Source organism: Microdochium trichocladiopsis, assembly GCF_020744255.1.
Source record: "Microdochium trichocladiopsis strain MPI-CAGE-CH-0230 chromosome Unknown B0I36scaffold_2, whole genome shotgun sequence".
Lineage (NCBI taxonomy): Eukaryota > Fungi > Ascomycota > Sordariomycetes > Xylariales > Microdochiaceae > Microdochium > Microdochium trichocladiopsis.
The window spans coordinates 4,327,843-4,347,543 of NW_025763545.1; the positions used below are offsets into that span (position 1 = coordinate 4,327,843).

A 19,701-nucleotide genomic window follows, 5' to 3' on the forward strand; every position below is an offset into this window, starting at 1 on the left:
TGCTCTGCGCAAGCTCGTGCCCGAGATGTCGCGCTATGCCTTTATTGATAAGTTCTGCACACCATCGGGCACTCTCATCGATGACGAGACCATCTCCATTGTCGAGTACTTTGCCCTCGAAGACGCGGAAGACAACACAGCGACTGCAGGTGGCACGCCTACACTGAAGATCTTTTTCCGTCCAACGAAGCTGGGACAGAAGGCAGGCAAAGGTGCCGATGGGAGCGATGCCTCGACGGTGACCGCCCCGGATCTTAGCAAGGGCCCGACCACCACGACATCCGGTGGGCCAGAGGTCACAAATCTGACCAAATCCGAGCCTGGCAAGGACCTCATCAGCGATGACCAGTTCAGTGGCGTGCAAATGGGTTCACAACTTGGGCCGGGCAAGCTGAGCGAGGCGCAGTGGGCTGTGGTCCTGCGCAACTGTGCAGTTTTCTACGGCTGGGTCATTGACCCGCGCACAAAGAACGTCACGAGGGCACCGAAGCCAGCCTTCAAACTGCGGTCCAAGGTGGGTCAGCAGCCGGTGGCCCAGATTCCTGACTTTGTACCGGCACCGGCTGGAGCCAAGAAGAAGGAGGAGGAGGAGGAGGCGACAGGTCTCACCGTCTCAACTCCCGTCTCTGGAGACGACACAATGTCTTCTGATAAGAAAGAGGTCAACCCTACGGACGTCGAACCAGCCTCAAGTACGTCTGTCAAGCCCATCGTGCCCAAATCCGAAGACGGTATCCCCAACTTCCGCGTCAACGACGACTCTCGCATCGAGGTCACTGCTCACGCCGACGAGCTGTCGGTGGCCATGGCCCGCAGCGACTTCAGCTCCGAGTCGACCGAGGCCACTTTCAGTGCTGGTGGCTTTGGCGTGTCGGTCGGAGTTAGCGTGGGCTACGCCTCGAGCAAGTCGAGCACGTCCAAGAGCCTCAACTCGAGCAGCATCCAGACCATCGTGGCTCGCTACATGTTTCCCCGCTGCGATCTGCTGATGTGGCCCGACGAGATGGAGCCGACTGCTGAGCTGGCCGAGCTGCTGGAGACGATCCGCCGAACTAAGAACATTAAGGCACTGCGCAGGCTACATGCCGAGTACGGCAACCTGTTTTGCCAGCGCGTGACCCTGGGTGGGCGGCTGCTGTCGACCAAGACGGTACAGACAACCGAGGCTTCCAAGCTGGAGGAGGAGAAGCAGTCATTCAAGACGTCTGTGGGCGTCACGGTCTCTGGCGGGTTCGGCGGCTTCAGTGCCAGTTCCAGCATGAAGCATGAGAAAGAGCAGGGCAGCACCACTTCCAATCAGTCGACAGCCAAATCGCAGAGCGAAGCGGTTGTCTTTGAGGCAGTGGGTGGAGAAACCATATTGGCAGCCGAGCCCAAGGCTTGGAGCCCGACTGTTGCTGACCACGAACTCTGGCGTATCATCAACGTGAGTATTTCTGCTTCTGGATATATCGTGCTGCCTTGCTGGTCGAAGGGATACTTTCTACTGCGAATTCTTACTGAGGTGCCTTGCAGCGCGATGGGTTAAGCCCTCTGGTCGAGATCCTGTCCGGTATGCCCGGCTACGAAGCAGTACAGTCGTGGTTTGTCCAAGCAGTACCGGCTCTCAGCCGTTATATGATGCTCAACGAAGCACACGAGTGCAAAGCCCGGCTTCGTGTCATGGCCCCGACCAACAGCATGATGCTTCGCAACGAAGGCGGCAGCGCGTCCTTTTACCTGGGCCACGATCCGGCGGGCACCATCACGCCTCGGCTGAATCACGTCTCCACGGTCGAAGGGAACTTCTGGTATCGCGTGGATATGACGGAGGACATTCCAATTTTCAACCCGGCGACATACCGCGCCCCGGCCATCTTCGGGTACGAAAACTACAACGTTGGGGGTGCCAAGTACGGCTCCGAGTACAGCACGGAGTTTGTCAAGACGGCATGGGATATTGTCGCGCCCTTTGACGAGGAGGTGAGTCATTGCCCGGCAAAAACCCCAGTGTTTCTCGTATAGTGACTCATGTGGCTAACGTTCTTCTCACGGCTCCAGCTGGTGAACGGCACCCGTGTGATCCTCCGTTCCTGCCCCTTCCGCGACCCAGCGAAGCAGGACGCGCCCAATCCCAACCCCAGCCACATGGTCGTCTTCCGCAACGCGCAGGGCGAGTTCGTCCCCGGCATGTCCGACTCGGACGAATACCAGTACTGGCGCATCGTGACCTCGCCCACTCCTGGCTCGGCCACTTCATGGCAGCCGAGGCACATCAAGCCCGGCGACAGCGTGCGCCTGTGCTGGGACTTCCGCGACCAGACTACCGGCTGGCGCGACTTCACCCAGGACGTGTTCGGCCGTCGGCAGCCCTCGGCGCCCGCAGACTTCCCACAGGGCGGGGGGCCACTATTCCTCAAGGTCCCCTGGCCGCGCTTCGAGGTCGCTGGCAAGCCCACGGCGCTGATCATGTCCCCGGACACGGCGGAGCTGACGTCCAAGCCCGTGACTGTGACGGCCAGTGGCGGGACCACGGCCTATAGGTATGCCCTCCAGGATCTGCATCTGCGCATTGACCCGGTGGGTAATGATGGCAGAGGTGATGCCGATGATTACCTGTTGAGCAAGGTGACCCAAGAAGGCGTAAACACGAGTTTCAGCGTGAGGGTGACGGGATATCCACTGCAAATGAGGTACAACATCTTTTGGTTTGGGATATACTGAGTGTCCTGTACGGCAGGTCAAGCCGAGGACGAGTGAAGGCTCTTGGATGAGAAACAAGTTAATACAATAGCGGGAGCCTGTTCATAGTGGAGAACATATGACTAACAGTCTAAAATCCAGGGGACATATATGCGCGAATCAATTTATCAGGGAGGTAGAGAAACTATTAGATCCTCTAGTTCTGGGCAAATTGGAGTTCGAGAATCTGAGCTAGTGTAGTAAAGAGGGGAGCTGGAGTATCTGCACCGTGAATTAATCCCTTTTTCAAGGCCACGCGGTTGTGCTCGAATTGTTTACGGAAGAATCGTGGCTCGTAATGGTTCGCATATGAACACAGATATATATACAGATATACGCGCGAGAGATGGATCAGAAAATTTATCAGTAAGACGTAACGTAATCCACAAGTGACCCGGCCACACAAGTGACCCGGCCACTTTCCGTCATTTCTATATGGGCCACCTTATTTCCCCTTTTTCTCCACCAGTAGTTATGGAACGACAATCAATTGAATGCGACCTTATTCTAGCGCTTCAGGCGCTCCAATCAGACCCAAAATTAAGCGTACGAAAGGCTGCACAGATCTATAATGTACCTCGTACGACACTCCAAGACCGACGAAGAGGCGCGCAGCGCAAACGAGAAACCCGACCACCCTGCCAGAAATTGACCTCGTACGAAGAGGACAGTATCGTACGATACATACTCGACCTAGATTCGCGATCGTTTCCGCCGCGGCTTAGTGGTGTTCGAGAAATGGCGGATCGACTCCTCCGCGTACGCGACGCGCCACGCGTCGGAACGAACTGGGCCTCAAACTTCGTACGACGACGACCTGAGCTCCGTACGCGTTTTAATCGAAGAATCGATTACCAGAGGGTCCTTTGCGAGGATCCGGACGCGTATCGCGCGTGGTTTGAGCTCGTACGAAACATAATCGCGAAATACGGGATCCACGATGACGATATCTATAACTTCGACGAAACGGGCTTCGCGATGGGCAAGATCTCCGCCGAAACTGTCGTTACGACCTCCGATCGACGCGGGAGGCCAAGAGCCGTACAACAAGGGAATCAGGAATGGGTTATAGTAATCTAGGGCATCGCGTCGTACGGCTATTTAATCCCGCCGTATATCATCTTCGCCGGGAAGGTCCACCTCGACTCCTGGACCGCGAATAGCCCTCTACCGGCTAACTGGGTAATCGCGCTTTCAGAGAACGGTTGGACGACGAACGAGAGAGGCCTAGAGTGGGTAAAACACTTCGATTTCCATACAAAGAGTCGTACGAAGGGCACCTACCGCCTCCTCATCCTCGACGGCCACGAGAGCCACCATTCCGTCGATTTCGAGCTCTACTATAAGGAACAGAATATTGTCACGCTCTGTATGCCTGCTCATTCGTCATATAAGCTCCAGCCTCTCGACGTTGGGTGCTTTGGACCTCTGAAACGGGCGTACGGTAAAGAAATCGAAGGTCTTATGCGGGCACACGTAACCCATATTTCAAAGGAGGACTTCCTCCCAGCCTTTTATAAGGCGTACGACGCTACGATAACTAAGTCAAACATCCAGGCAGGCTTTCGAGCGACAGGCCTAGTACCGTACGACCCGGACTATGTGATTTCGCAGCTAGATATGAAGTTTCATACGCCAACACCGCCAGGTTCCTCTGCTGGACTACCACCCCCATGGGTTTCAAAGACGCCGAACAACCCAATTGAGACCGAATCGCAGACGGAGTATATTGAAAATCGCATCGTACAACACCAGAATAGCTCACCGTCGTCCATTATTGAGAGCCTACGGCAGCTAAGAAAAGGAGTCATAATGATGGTACACGAGCAGGACCTTATGCGCCAAGAGCTCGCCAAACTTCGAGATGCAAACGACCGCCTCAGCCGCCGTCGTCGTACGAAAAGAAAGCAGCTACAGAAAGGAGGGTCCCTCACGATTAATCAGGCAAAGGATTTGAAGGCTCAAATCGATGCGACGCAGCAGTTAATAGCGGAAACGAGTCAGAATAGTGGTCGTACGAGGAGGCCCGAAACGCGCGCGCGGCGATGTGGCGTCTGCGGCGAGCCCGGGCATAATGCTCGTACGTATCAGAAAGTTGTATCTGCCTCTGAAGAAGAGGATTCTGAATAGTTTCAATTGATTTAAGGCGTTGTGGTTGAATTGTCTTATACATTGTCGTACGAGTACTTGAAAGGTGGCTCACTGACCCGTGTGGCTCACTCACCCGTGGATTACGTTATATAATCTATGCTAATATAAATGTGTTGTGTTCTATACTCCAACTAGAAGCGTTCCGGATGTAAAGATCTTTCATCATTGTCAGAGATCATTATCGAATCGTGCCGGGTTGCTACATAAGACATTCGTGTTAAGTACTGGCCCTAGGTCTGAACAGATACTAGGCGTATTAGATTTACTACGAACTTGGGAAATAAAAGGAGGTAGTTCGCACTCTCCGTGAGCGCGTTACGGTTTTGTTAACCCCCCCTGTCTCCCCTTTTTTGACCCACCTAGGCTCGGGCCAGAGCCCGAGCCCGTAACAATTCGTATGTGTGCCCAAGCATGCTACCTACTGAGATTCTTTATTCTATCCTGAGTGACTGTATACCAGAAGATCTAGTAGCATGGCTAGAGCTACGTGGTCTGGTACATCTTATAATTATGACCATCCTAGCTTCTGAAGACTACTGGATATTGTCCTGGGGCGGATGAGGGTTCTCCTGATCGGGGACAAAACAACCACCACGACCGAAGGGAGTTCACCGCTTGCCAGTTTCGGCGGTGTTTCCGGCGAGGTTCACTCTGGCCCTGGGCCAGAGTGAGGGCATTCCCAGATAGGGGGGCCAAACCAGATTTTCGAGGGGGGAGCCAGCCGCGTCAACAGCGCCCTGTTGACGCGACACTTGTGAGGGAATCTCTGATCATGGCATTGTCAGTCAATTGCGTACAAGAACGGGTGCAGAAGCGCAGGAATTCAATGGGGTGGGAAATCGAGTCGGATTTGCGAAGCTGAGTGATGGATGTCTGGCTCCATACTATGAAAAACGTCACGGTGGCTTCAAGCCTTAAGTAGTACTGTACAAATATGCCCCTGATCAGTCTATCCCGCACTGCCCTGACACAATATGTGTCACGATCCTGCCTCCGGGGTCAACCGTCTGGCAGGGCGCTGGGGTTACTGTTCTGCAAGATAGGTAAAGCCTGTGCAATCACAACTAACACTCTGCTGTCGTTCTCTCTCGGGGTTGTCGTTCGTGTCTCTGGGAAGAGATACCAGTCTCGGCAATTGAGTGACTAGTTCAAGTGTGGGTGAAACTGATACTTAGATTGATCGCTGAAGTACAAAGGTAATGACTGTGTATCTAGGAGATCCTTCGCATCTATATATCCTTTGTCCTTCATCGTTCCTTGTGTGGTCATTCCTTCTTACGTGACGGTCATGTTGTGAGAGGTGACCGTCGTGCTTGGCGGAATGACGGTCATGCAGATATGCATGACCACTGGTACCGTACCCTCCTTGGGTCTTATCGGTCCCCTTATCTCTTGCTGACATAAGAAACCTGTGACGGTACTGCCACACGATCCGCCCTTGTCCTTGGCCTGATCCTGTGGCCTAGTTGTTTGTGCTCTTTCCGTGCCCAAACAAACATCCCCTGTTGGTTGGCCGTTACAATATTCTAGTAATAATATGCCAGGCCTAATGCGTTGTTTAGGCTTAGGGTAAAGTAACGGCCGCAGTAACAGATTCTCTGTTAATACTATTATGAGAACGTGAAGGTTAATTTTATAGTTCTGGCTGGCGGGATCCTGTATCGAGCCCGCTGTGACGACCCGACCAACAGGGGACGGTTGTTTGGGCAAAGAAGAGCACAAACAACTAGGCCACAGGATCAGGCCAAGGACAAGGGCGGATCAGGTGGCAGTGCCGTCACAGGTCTCTTATGTAAGCATGTGCAAGGATCACGATAAGGATAAGGCACGGAGGATACCGGTCATGCATCACCTGCATGACCGTCACGAATGCCAAGACTGATGGTCACGAACAAACCACCATGACCGTCAGACGAGCACGGCATGACCACGATGAAGGACAAAGGATATATAGATGCGGAGGATCTCCTAGATACACAGTCACTACCTTTGTACTTCAGCGATCAATCTAAGTATCAGTTTCACCCACACTTGAACTAGTCACTCAATTGCCGAGACTGGTATCTCTTCCAAGAGACACGAACGACAACCCAGAGAGAGAACGACAGCAGAGTGTTAGTTGATCTTGCGCAGGCTTTACCTATCTGCAGAACAGCAACCCCAGCGCCCTGCCAGACGGTTGACCCCGGAGGCAGGATCGTGACACCCGCTTGGGATGCTTCTTATTATGCATTATGAGATCTCCAGATGGCTGGTTTATCCAGTCCGGGCCGAATAATTTAGGCAGTCGTTATGCACGAATTTATGTCGAGCATACGTATATTAGATAAGGTCTGGCATTATCATCCCTGCATAATTTACCGTCAGGATGTATGCGTGACGACAAGCTCCGAGATCGGTCGCTTAATCAGCAATGCCCTGGTCAGCGCGAGCCAGCTCAGGTGGGCTCAGTTGGGCTCAGTCGCGATGTGGGGATAGCTCAGGTAGTACTCAGGCTCGTGGGCGAGGAAGGCTTTTGGTACGATTGAGATTGCCTTGCGGTTATGTAGGATACCAAACGGTTCAGCACGAGACTTTCTCGAATGAGACTCTTTCGCAGAGACGGCACAGCGCGAGCTCTCCAGGATGCTCCAAGTTCAGTTCATCTTAGATAATGTAATACTTTGCGAAGACACTGCGGAGACATTTATCTGCGATGGTATAAATCTTGCTGCGGGGGCGTGCGCGGCCTCTGATTGCTAGACTCCCATGCATTCGAATGGAGCCCTCTTGAGATATTTTAGAAAACACAGTCCCAGCTCGTTGATAGGTTCGAGTTGGTCACTCCATTCCATTTGCTTCTTTGCGGATACGGGCAGTGTTCTATATGTCAAGCACGTTAGCCGGTGTCTGCAAAGTTCGGGTGCCTATACCACTATCCACACCGTCATGACTTACTTCGGCTCGCAAGAATTGGTTGCAAGACATTGCCGCTGGCGTACCGAGCACCGAAGATCATATCGGGTGCCTTGCCCTTCTCGACCCAGTCTACGAGGGCCAGCAAGACGTTGTTGTCGGCATCGACCCTTGTGGGATCCAGTGGGTATTTCTGCCCAATGTCAGTAGCGCCGATGCCTCCGCTGCAGTGGCCCATGCCCGGCACGAAGAAGAGGCGGTAGAAGTCGGCCATGGCTGTGGCATCAAGCCCCGTCGAGGCCTGCACCTTGGTGAAGTACTCGGCCGAGAGCGCCGGGGTGATGGTCTGGTCGGCTTGGCCATGGTATGACATGATCTTGACGCCGCGGGCGTGGGTGGCCGAGAAGTCTGTCTCGCGAAACCCCACGCCTCCCGGGTTCAGGTGAATGGCAAAATCCATGTCATCTACGGTGAAGTTGAGCGAGTCCCAGGTCGAGTCATTGTACACGGCGCCGCGCCAGAAGTCGTCGAGCACGCGGTACGACAACCGTGCGGTGCCGTTGAGCTGGTTAGCCGAGAAGACACTCGTGTCGGCGCCAACGCTGAAGCCTGGATACACGATGGCGCCAGATCCGTCGGTGAGGGGTTCGTACGCAGCCCGAACGGCGGCGACCTGATCCGGTTCCAGACAGAGAGAGCTGTTGAGTGCGGTCCCACCACAGGCGGCTAGAGCCGGGTCATAGCGGAACCGCGCCGGGTCGTCGATGATGCCATCGGCGAGACCGTCAAGAGGGTCGAACAGCGCGATCTGATGCGCGACAATGGCGCGCCACTGCTCAGGTCGCACGTAGGCGCTGCTGGTGAGATCCGGCCAGCCAATGCGGCGGGCAAGGATGCCCTTGGAGGCGACAATGTGCAGCCAGTCGATGCCCGGGGCACCTGCGAGGACGCCATCAAAGTCTGCTGGGTAGAGCTGCGCGTTCTGGAGGCCCTGGCGGCCGCCGGTGCTGCAGCCGTGGTAGTAGCTGGTGGCTGGGGCGCGGCCGTAGAAGTGCTGGATGAGCTGCTTGCCAAACTCGGCCTCGACGTGGATGGCTCGGTATCCAAAGTCGTTGATGACGGCAGGCTGGTTGAGGAAGAAGTCGAAACCCACTTCGCCGTCGTGGCCAGCGTTGGTGCCGAGCGTGGCAAAGCCGAGCTGGGCGCCGGTCTGGAGGCCCGAGTAGTCGATGCAGCCGCCGATGCCGCCGTTACCGGTGGCGAGGAAGCGGCCGTTCCAGTCGGCAGGCAGCCAGGCGTCGATGCGAATGGAACTGCCAGGCGTATCGGTGATGTTGACAACAACACGGCACAGGTCGCTCGTTGCCGTGGCCGTGACGCCCGCGTTGGCACAGAGGTCCGGGCCGTATGGGAGCTGAATGACGGAGCCGCTGGGCAGCGCGTCGACCGAGACTAGAGTGGCATTGGGAAAAACGTACGACTTGTGCACACACTTGGCGACCCACAAGGAGCTCGCGGCCCCCCCTGTGGACGTAGAGGAGGCCAATCCGGTCATGATACCAAGCCCGGCGGCGATGGATTGGACTCCTGGGGTTCGCATGGCGTCCTGTCTCTGGTGGCGAGCTCAAACAGGTGGCATACAGCCTTTTCCAAAGAGAGGGAAGGCGTCGACGGACGTGTAGATGCTCAGGAGGAAGGCTTGTCTTTCTGGTGGCGCTGAGCCAGGACGCCATTGTCTTATATACCCGAACGCATTCCGTCGGGATCGGGGAGCATCGTACATGCTACGGCGAAGAGAGCCGAGCCTAGGGCCCAAGAACGATGCCAGAGAGCATCTAACCCCAGGCACAGCCCCCGCATATTCCCCGCGTTCGAACCCTTCGGCGCGGTCTTGCGGGCGCTGGGCAGGCCGGGGCCGGCTGGGAGCGGTCGCGCCGGGGAATGTGTGGTCGGAGCTCGGCGCCGGTCGCCGAGCCAATGGGCGGCGCCTCGTGCGGTTTGCTTTGATAGACAGGTGGTGTGGTACAGGCGTGGAGTGAGTGGCACGGGTAGCGGGTGCAGGTGCGGGCACGTGGCAATCAGAGTTGGAGGCGGTGGAGGACAGTTGCTGCCTCCAGGGTTGTCTGTGGTGCGGGTGAGTTGCCCAGGCTTATGTATCCGGGGGACCGACCCGGTGCCTTGGGCGTGGGAGGAGGCAACGGCGGTAGCCCGGCACTCAGTGCGACCCAGCCGGGCGGCAGCTGGTAGGACCCGGGGAGGCGGGCGGCCCGACTGACCCAGAGCACAGGGACCAACCCCCCACCCCACATCACATACCTGCACACACACACACCACCCGCACACCACCCTTTTCCACGGATACTGATTGACTGATTGACTCTCTGCAGCGGATCGGCCCTCAGTCATGTGTGCAGCCGCGGCTGATAACGCCCCGCGACATGCAGGTATAATTCGTATAATTCCCACCAGCGACAACAGGCACGAGTCGTGGCTGCAGGTCAAGGCCACTCTTCCCCCCCCCCCCCCCCCCCGTCTGGCCCTGTTGGCAATCGGCCCATTCTCAGCCCTGTTGCCCATCTTGCTGACGCTCCACGCGTATTACTGAGCTACGTACACTGCTGCTTATCAACGCCCAGACGGGCGTGGCATATGCACATGCACATGCACATGCACATGGACACCGAGTCATTGACCTGCCGCCCAAGCGCCAGCTGCGCAGGGCTTCTGGTGCGTATGTGGAACAGTCTCTCGTGGCAGGCCAGAGATGGCACCATGGCATTCCATTCTTCCTTCCCCGAGCCCGCACGTCCCTGAAATCGCGACGCCAGGGTGTGCCGGGTGCTCGTGCTGGCTCGTGCGCGCAGAAGCTTCATCGGACGATCGACCTGTCAGTCATTCCCAGCCCGCCTAGGTTCGGCCCGCTGCTGCTAGTTGCTAGTGCCCGCCTCGAGCACGAGCCCACCACTGAACAACCATCGTCCATTTAGTGACAGGGCTTGCTCCCGGCGCACATCACATAAATACTGACGACAACCAACAACAACGGCGAATCCAGCGGCAGTTGGGGAGCCCTGGCCATGCAGGCCCTCCCGCCCCCTCCCAGCCGCACGCATAAGAAAACCACGCTCGAGCGTGTCACCGTCTGCCACGATAGTCCCCGGCCATCCCCGGGCTCGAACCAACATCATGTGCGATGCAGCCTAGACCCAGGGTTCATGCGCCCTGCGCTCCTCCCGACCGGCATGCCCGCTCGGCAAAAGGCTGCTGCAGATCCCGTCCGGGTTCTGGATGCTCTTTACAGTTAGGCTGCCCCGATGCCTGCCGGGATGCCACTTGCTCGCGATGCGAGGCCCACTCCATGCCGGCCATCCTCGCGCGCCATGGGCCGGTGCCATTGGCCCCAGCCTCGTGGTTCTCAACGGTCCCCAGTCCGCTGTTGGTTGTTGGTCGTTGGTCTTCGTCGGCCGACATGCTGTCCCCCTGCAGCCCGAAACTCTTTAGCAGCTGCTGCAAGTCCAGGGTCTTACATTCGACCACATGTCGATAAAGACCCAGCACGACGTGCCCCTCCTCCTCGTCTCACATCCCCTCGCACGTCATACTGCTCGTCTCCAGGTCTGGGCCGCCGACATATGTATAGGCTCTCTTACCCTTCGTCTCCCCGCCGGCTGCTAGATGCACGGGACAATTGAAGAGAGCCGAGCCATCTGACACCATGGATCGCACAGAGGCACTCGCCGTTGCCTCCAGAGTGACGTTGCTCTTTGGCTGGCAGGCCCTGTCCCTCGACGAGCAAAAGCTCGTGTCTATTCGACAGACAGTCCACGGGTCAAGTAGCAACTCGTGGATCCTCGACACAGTGGCCGACCTGGCGGTTGAGCTGCCGCTCCCTCCCTCGCTCACTAAAGACTTTGAAGGGCGTGCCAGACTCCTGCTGGGCCACCTTGCCAGGTGGTTGCAGTACCGGGACAGCCACAGCACCGACTTTGTCAGATACAACACTCTTCTGACCCCCCTCACCATCATCCACCACCTGCTTCAGTACTCGGCGTATCTGGAGGCCAAGTATCCAGACCTCGACGTCGATGCAAGGTTCGCAGCGGCTCATCTCTCACACAAGGCCCTAGGCTTCTGCACTGGGCTCATCAGCGCATATGCCGTCTCGAACGCCCACGATGTCCAGAGCTTCCGTTCGTTTGGGTCTACTGCGCTTCGTCTGGCCGTGGCGTGCGGTCTAATCGTTGACGAGCATAACCATGCATCACCCGAGGCTCAGACTACCGGTCTCGCCGTTGCGTGGCAGGCATCTACTACTCAACAAGAAATCGGTCAGGTCATGTCGCAATTTCCCGAGGTCAGTGCCACTTGAACCAGGATTGAGGTCTGCATCAGCGCAAGGGACTAACACGACACCACCAGACATATCACTCCGTCCAATTTGACGAGAACAGACTCACGCTCACAGTATTGAGGCATCAGAGGGACGACATGAAGCAGCATCTCCAGGCAACGGGGCTGACGGCGGTCGAGCTCGATTTCGACGGGAGGTTCCACTGGCCAGGGCACAAGACTGCGGCAGAGGCCTTCATGTCCACACTCGACAAGGAGCCACTGCTGCAGAATCAGGACGCCAGCATGCTCACGCTTCCGGTCAGTACGGACACCGAGAGCACATCCCCCGAGGCGCCGCATCGGTCCGTCATCCGGTCTGTCCTGCTCGAAGCGCCCAATTGGTACGAGTCAGTCCGGCGTGTGCAAGAGAAGACCACAGTCGATGGCGGGGCAGTGATTGTCACGTTTGGATTCGAAAAGTTCATGCCGCCATCTCTCATGCGGTTGCTCAAGGGCAAGGTGCTCAACATGACGGAGATCGAACAACACTACAGAGAGACCGTGCGGCCGTCCGCGGACACAGACATTGCAGTTGTGGGTATGTCATGCAAGGTTGCTGGTGCCGAGGACCTTGATGAGTTCTGGCGGATTCTTTGCAACGGCAAGTCCCAACACCAAAAGGTACCGAGCGACCGCTTCAAGTTTGACACCCCATTCCGAGAGTCGGCCAGTGACAGGTCGTGGTTCGGCAACTTCATCGATGACCATGACGCATTTGATCACAAGTTCTTCAAAAAGGCACCCCGAGAAGTGGCCTCGATGGACCCTCAACAGCGGCAGTTCTTACAGGTCGCCTACCAGGCTGTTCAGCAGTCTGGCTACTTCCGCACCGCCGACCCAGACAGGCGCGTGGGGTGCTATGTCGGCATGAGTGCAGTCGACTACGAGAACAACGTCGCCTGTCACGCACCGAACGCGTACTCGGCCACGGGGACGCTGCGCGGCTTTGTCGCTGGCAAAGTCAGCCACTTTTTCGGGTGGACTGGTCCGGGCCTCACCCTCGACACTGCCTGCTCGTCCTCGGCTGTGGCGGTACATCTTGCCTGCCAGGCCATCCTGAATGGTGAGTGCAGTGCCGCCGTCGCAGGCGGTGTCAACATCATGACAAGCCCTCTGTTCTTCCAGAACCTCGGGGCGGCCTCGTTCCTCAGCAAGACGGGGCAGTGCAAGCCCTTTGACGCGGCTGCCGATGGCTACTGCCGCGGTGAAGGCTGCGGCGCCGTCTTCCTCAAGAAGCTCAGCTCGGCGCTCGCAGACGGTGACACGATCCACGGCGTCATTACAGGCACGGCGGTGCAGCAGAACGAGAACTGCACGCCTATCGTGGTCCCCAATGTGCCGTCCCTCAGCGACCTGTTTGCAAAAGTCGTCGCAAAGTCGCACCTGCGCCCAGAGCAGATCGGCGTCGTCGAGGCACATGGAACGGGGACAGCAGTTGGGGACCCAGCCGAGTACGACAGCGTGCGCAAGGTATTTGGTGGCAGTGCCTGCGGAAGGACCTCGCAGCTCATGCTCGGCTCCGTCAAGGGCCTCGTTGGTCACCTGGAGGCCACTTCAGGCATCGTGTCGTTGATCAAGTCACTCCTGATGATCAAGCACGGCCTCGTCCCGCCGCAAGCGAGCTTCACCAGGCTCAACCCGGCCATCAATGCTGTCGCATCGGACCTCATCACCATTCCCACAACCGTCACACCGTGGACAGCCAGTCTCAGAGCAGTCCTCATCAACAACTACGGTGCATCTGGGTCCAATGCGTCCATGGTAGTGACGGGACCTCCCAGGCGCCGGCAACAGCTAGCTGTGAAACATCAGCATGACCACGTGGAAGCTAAACGACCTTTCCGTCTCACCGGTCTTGACAGTACGAGCATCAAGGCATATGCGGCGAAACTCCGCAGAGTTCTTCAGCAGTCGCCTGCCGCAACCATAGATGATATAGCCTTCAACATGGCCCAACAGGCAAACTCGACACTCCCACGCCATCACGTCTTCACCAGCCGGACAGCGGCCGAACTGGATGAGCGTCTCGCTGCCCTGTCGGACGGCCGCCTCACCGAGCTTAGTCATGACCGCCAGCCCCTGAGTGTACCAGTGGTGCTGTGCTTCGGCGGCCAGGTCGCAAAGTCTGTTGTTCTGGACCGCAGGCTGTTCGACTCTGCGCTCGTCCTGAGGACTCAACTTGAGGAGTGCGACACAATCCTCCAGTCGCTCGGTGCCAGCAGCATCTTCCCTCACATCTTCCAGCGTGATCCTATCGACGACATTGTCATCCTGCAAACCTGCCTCTTCTCCCTCCAGTTTGCGTCTGCACAGGCGTGGATGAGCTGCGGCATCCGGCCAGTGGCGGTCATGGGACACAGCTTTGGCGAGCTGACGGCCATGGCCGTTGCTGGCGTCCTCCCGCTGGCGGAGGCCATCAAAATGGTCCTCGCGCGGTCCCGAATCATCCGCGACCAGTGGGTAGCGGATAAGGGCGGCATGCTCGCAGTTGAGGCCAGCCTGGAGGATGCTCGCCTGCTCGTACAACTGACCAACGCCGCTGCCGGGGAGGAGGAAAAGGTTGGCCCCATCGCCATTGCCTGCCACAACGGCCCGCGCAGCTTCACCTTGGCTGGCTCGACGGCTTCCATTGATCGCGCCGTCGAGATCGTGACAGACAACAGGGCCGGCATCAGCGTGAAGATGAAGAGGCTCGATGTGACCCACGCCTTCCACTCGGCGCTGACCGAGCCTTTGCTATCAGCACTGGACGATGCTGCTTCTGGTGTGTCGTTTGCTCCGCCAAAGATTGAATGGATGCGCTGCACAGAGACAGCGGCCAACCCGACGATACCCGCCACCTTCTTCAGCCAGCACCTCCGACAGCCAGTCTTTTTCGACCACTGTGCCCGACGCGTGGCGTCCAAGTACCCCCAGTGTGTTTGGCTCGAGGCCGGTTCCAACTCGACAGTCACAAACATGATCAGTCGTGCACTGGGCCGACCTCCAGGCAGTACGTTCGTTTCCGTGAACCTCTCCAACGACACGGCTTGCGACCAACTCGCCGACACGACTGCAACGCTGTGGACGGCTGGGGTAGACCTGACCTACTGGCTGCATCACCGCTCGCAGAGTGGCCAGTATGCGAGCCTCCTCCTCCCGCCCTATCAGTTTACTAAATCACGACACTGGCTCGAGCTCAAGAAGGCGCCCGCTGCTGCGCTCAAGGCCCCTGACGCGGTGCAGCCCGAAGCGGCCCCGGTTACGTGGCTCACGTTCCTTGGGTACCAGGACGGTGCTGCTCAGCGGCAGGCGCGGTTCCGCATCAACACCAGTGTCCCAAGATTCCAGACTCTCATGGCCGGCCACAAGACTGCGCAGACGGCCCCCATATGCCCGGCGACGGTTCAGATGGATCTGGCCATTGACGCAATGTCGCAGATTGTCTCTCTCGGCACCGACTTCAACCCCGAGATTACCAACATCTCAAACTCTGCGCCCATCTGTGACGACCCGTCTGCCCAGCTCTGGCTTGACCTCCAAGCCACAGACACATCGGCTACACGGTGGCAGTTCACAGTCTCCAGCACCGGAGCCGCCAGCACTCGCAGTCCCACGGTCCATACGACTGGCATCATCGTGCCGTCCGCAAAGAACCTGTCGACCGAGGCAGACCTGTCGAGGTACCAGAGAGTTGTCAGCCACAAGCGGTGCCTGGAGGTCCTCGACTGCCCCGACCCGGACGAGGTGATGCAAGGCCGCGTCATCTACAAGGCGTTTGCCGAGGTTGTAGAGTACGACGAGCAGTATCGTGGAGTGGCCAAGTTGGTTGCCAAGGGCCTCGCATCTGCTGGCCGCGTGGCCAAGGAGCCCAGCACGGCTTCGTGGTTTGACGCACATCTTTCCGACACGTTCTGCCAGGTCGGCGGCATCTTCCTCAACTGTATGACTGACAGATCCCCTGGTGACATCTTCATCTGTCGCGGCCTCGAGCGCTGGATGCGGTCGGCCACCCTCCAGCAGAACCGCCGCTCGTCATACGATGTCCTCGCCCTCCACGACGGCTCTACGGAAAGCGGGAGCTTCCTCACCGATGTCTTTGTCTTTGATCCCGAAACTGGGGTTCTGGTTGAGGCGATCTTGGGCCTCAACTTCGTGCGGGTGCAGAAACAGGCCATTGCAAAGACATTGGTCCGCCTGACTGGCTCGTCAGCAGCGATTACACAAGCGTCCACAGCCATGGTGGCATCAGCGAAACCGAAGCCTCCCGCTGTGCCCGCAGCGAGCCTAGTGCCCGTCATCAGCGGTGCTACTACTGTCGCCTCTCCAAAGAGAACAGCAACGCGTCGCCGTGAGCCTGATGATGAGCTTCTGGATTCCTTGAAGGCCGTCGTGTCGGAGCTTGCTGGTGTCCAGGTGGCCGAGATCCAGCGCGATAGTCTGCTGGCCGACTTGGGCGTCGACTCACTGATGGGCATGGAGCTTGTCCGCGAGCTCGAGATCAGGTTCCAATGCACCTTGTCACTGGATGATGCCTCGGGCGTGACTGACATGGGCCAACTGGTCGACTTTGTGCGCCCCGTCGCCCGCCTTTCCAGCTCGGAAGGGCCTGCAGAGACACATCGAGACCATGACCACGGCTACACCGACAGTGATGAGAGCCAAGACGAAGCGAGGGCCACGAGCCGGGGTTCCATCACCATCACACCAGCAGAGACAGAGATTGGTAGCCGCGGTGTGGACATTGTCAACATGCTTGCAGGTCTCGTCGGCGTGGAGGCTACAGAAGTCTCGCCGGGCACCGTACTTTGCGAGCTCGGGGTGGACTCGCTCATGAGCATGGAATTACGGGCAGCTCTGAACGCCGAATGCGGAGTCAATCTTGATGATCAGGTAGCAGTCGAAGGCATGACTGTGTCAGAACTGGACGCCCTTGTCAATGGACCTTGTAGCCCGGCCAATCCGGAGCCAGTGACCAAGGCCAGCATCCTCTCCCCCGACGCCCAAACGTCGGGGTCTGGTATACGAGACTCGGAAACGCTTACTCTGGGAATTGACGCCATCATGGCAACCTTTGGCGAAGTCAAGGCTCAGACGGACCGCCGAATAGACGACGCGGGATGCGCTACCTATGCTGCCAGCATCTCACCCATGCAAGACGACCTGTGCGTGTCTCTGACTCTAGAGGCCTTTGCGCAGCTCGGGTGCTCGCTGGAGCAGGCAATGCCAGGCGAGTCGATCCAGCTCCCTGTCTATCCCGCCGCACACACGCAGTTAGTACGTCATCTCTGCCGGATGATCGAGAAGCGCACTGGAATCCTTACCTGCGTGGACGACATGTCGGTGGCCAGGACGAGCCAGCCATATTCCATCCGCCCGAGCTCTGCCATCTTGGCCGAACTGGCCGGCACCGCGCCACAGGAGTCTACAGCCAACGACCTGATCTATTATGTGGGCTCGCATCTGGCAGAGCTGCTGCGCGGCCAGACGGACGGCATCAAGCTCATCTTTGGCTGCGAGCGTGGCCGTAGTCTCGTGGCAGCTTACTACGCCGAGTGGCCACTGCACCGCCTGTGCTACCGCCACGTCGAGGCCTTCCTCGAGAGCCTGGCTGGGCGGCTCTCCTCGCAGGCGAGCAGTGGCCCTCTCAAGATTATGGAGATGGGCGCCGGCACCGGCGGGACCACGCGATGGCTCGTTCCGCTGCTGGCACGCATTGGCCGGCCCGTCGAGTACACCTTCACCGACGTCTCGTCGTCACTCGTCATCCAGGCCCGCAAGCGCTACCAGGCCGACTACCCCTTTATGCGTTTCCAGACCCACGACATCGAGAAGGAACCGGCCGCCGAGCTCGTCGGCTCACAGAACATCGTCATTGCGAGCAACGCAGTCCATGCTACGCACGACCTCGTCCGGTCGACAGGCAACATCCGCAAGGTACTGCAGCCCAACGGCGTGCTGCTCATGGTGGAGATGACGCGGCCCCCGTTCTGGGTCGACCTCGTGTTTGGCGTCTTCAAGGGCTGGTGGCTGTTCGAAGACGGCCGCTCTCACGCGCTGGCCGACGAGGGGCGATGGCGGCAGGCACTCGAGGCGGCCGGCTTTGGCTTCACCGACTGGACCGGCGGCTCACGGCCCGAGAGCGAGATGGAGCGACTCGTCATTGCCGTCGCGGCCGGCCGGCAGCAGAAGCACCAAGCGGTAAGCCCATCAAGCCCACGCTCTACCGATCCTCGTCAAGCCGCCGTCGACAAGTATATTGATTGGATGTCCAGTGACCTCCTACGCGATGTCCGCCGCCTCGGCAAGCTTCCTGCAGTATCAGGCGCAGCCCGGATGAGAACCTGCGTGCTCGTCACAGGGGGCACTGGCAGTTTGGGCTCGCATCTGGTCGCTGAACTGGCAGAGCGGACCGAGGTGGACCAGGTCATTGTCCTCAACAGGAAGCACAGCGTCGATGCCATGGCGCGGCAGCTTGAGGCTTTCACGTCGCGCCACATTTCACTTGGCACAGAGTTCCGGCAGAAGCTCCGCGTCATCGCCACCGACACATCAAAGCCCAGTCTTGGTCTCACACCGGCCGAGTACGCCAGTCTCGCGGCCTCGGTCACGCACATCATCCACTCGGCCTGGGCCATGTCTATCAAGAGGCCCATCCACGGCTTCGAGTCGCAGTTCGACATCATGCGGAACCTTGTCCGCCTGGCTGTCGACGCAGCGGACGCGAGCTCCACCAAGGTACACTTCCAGTTCGTCTCATCCATCGCCGTGGTCGGCCACTACCCTCTCCGCCCCGGCCGAGGCGGTCCCCATGTGCCCGAGGACCGTGTCGAGCTGGCAGATGTCCTGCCCAACGGATACGGGGACGCCAAGTTTGCATGTGAGCGCATGCTCGATGAGACACTGCACCACAGGCCCGACCGTTTCGCGGCAACCTGCGTCCGCATCGGGCAGATTGCCGGTGCCAGCAGAGGGCCCGGCTACTGGAACCCGCACGAGCACCTCCCGTTCCTTCTCAAGTCGTCCCAGACGCTGCGATGCCTGCCCCAGTTGAGTGGCCTGTTGTCGTGGACACCCGTCGACACCGTTGCCGGCACCCTGACCGATATTGTCCTCCTGTCTCAGGAGCCATTTCCCGTATATCATGTCGACAACCCTGTCCGCCAGCAGTGGTCCGACATGTTGCCCGTGCTGGCCCAAGCCATGCGCGTGGCTTCGGGAGAACATGCTGGTGAAATCAGCCTTGTTCCATTGCAACATTGGGTGGAGCTTGTCCGGTCGAAAGGCCCAAGCGGTCCGGACGGCGCAAATCCCGCCTTCATGCTGATTGATTTCCTTCAAGACAACTTTGAGCGCATGTCTTGCGGCGGACTGTTGTTGGGCACTGCGCATAGCCAGAAGCATTCCTGGACCCTCGCGAGCACTGGTCCCGTCACTGATACACTGGTACGCAAGTACGTCGATCAGTGGAAATCCAGTGGGTTTTTACAAGCGTAGCATTGAAATTATACTAGTTTACAATTTGATAAATATAGAAAGATTTTATATCGTCTTTAAAATGAG

At 58.1% G+C, this 19,701-nt stretch overlaps 4 protein-coding genes across 4 annotated transcripts; 2 read left to right on the top strand and 2 right to left on the bottom strand.

Moving 5' to 3' along the window:
* Positions 1 to 364: 364 nt before the first annotated feature.
* On the top strand, positions 365 to 2,703 carry B0I36DRAFT_235984 (uncharacterized protein; the record flags this gene model as incomplete). The annotated part of the gene is made up of 3 exons (XM_046149436.1): positions 365 to 1,426; positions 1,516 to 1,989; positions 2,098 to 2,703. 3 exons carry the CDS (start codon positions 365 to 367, stop codon positions 2,701 to 2,703), a joined length of 2,142 nt encoding a protein of 713 aa, XP_046017523.1.
* A 3,308-nt stretch (positions 2,704 to 6,011) lies between these two features.
* B0I36DRAFT_316128 (uncharacterized protein) lies at positions 6,012 to 6,340 on the bottom strand (the record flags this gene model as incomplete). The annotated part of the gene is made up of 1 exon (XM_046152965.1): positions 6,012 to 6,340. A coding segment is annotated over one exon (258 nt), but the record flags the coding sequence as incomplete, so codon positions are not given.
* A 1,311-nt stretch (positions 6,341 to 7,651) lies between these two features.
* Positions 7,652 to 9,322, bottom strand: B0I36DRAFT_236445 (Tannase/feruloyl esterase; the record flags this gene model as incomplete). The annotated part of the gene is made up of 2 exons (XM_046149466.1): positions 7,652 to 7,734; positions 7,810 to 9,322. The coding sequence occupies 2 exons, from the start codon at positions 9,320 to 9,322 to the stop codon at positions 7,652 to 7,654; spliced, it is 1,596 nt and encodes a 531-aa protein (XP_046017525.1).
* Positions 9,323 to 11,482: 2,160 nt separating this feature from the next.
* On the top strand, positions 11,483 to 19,635 carry B0I36DRAFT_235859 (putative polyketide synthase; the record flags this gene model as incomplete). The annotated part of the gene is made up of 2 exons (XM_046149430.1): positions 11,483 to 12,121; positions 12,187 to 19,635. The coding sequence occupies 2 exons, from the start codon at positions 11,483 to 11,485 to the stop codon at positions 19,633 to 19,635; spliced, it is 8,088 nt and encodes a 2,695-aa protein (XP_046017526.1).
* Between the last annotated feature and the right edge of the window lie 66 nt (positions 19,636 to 19,701).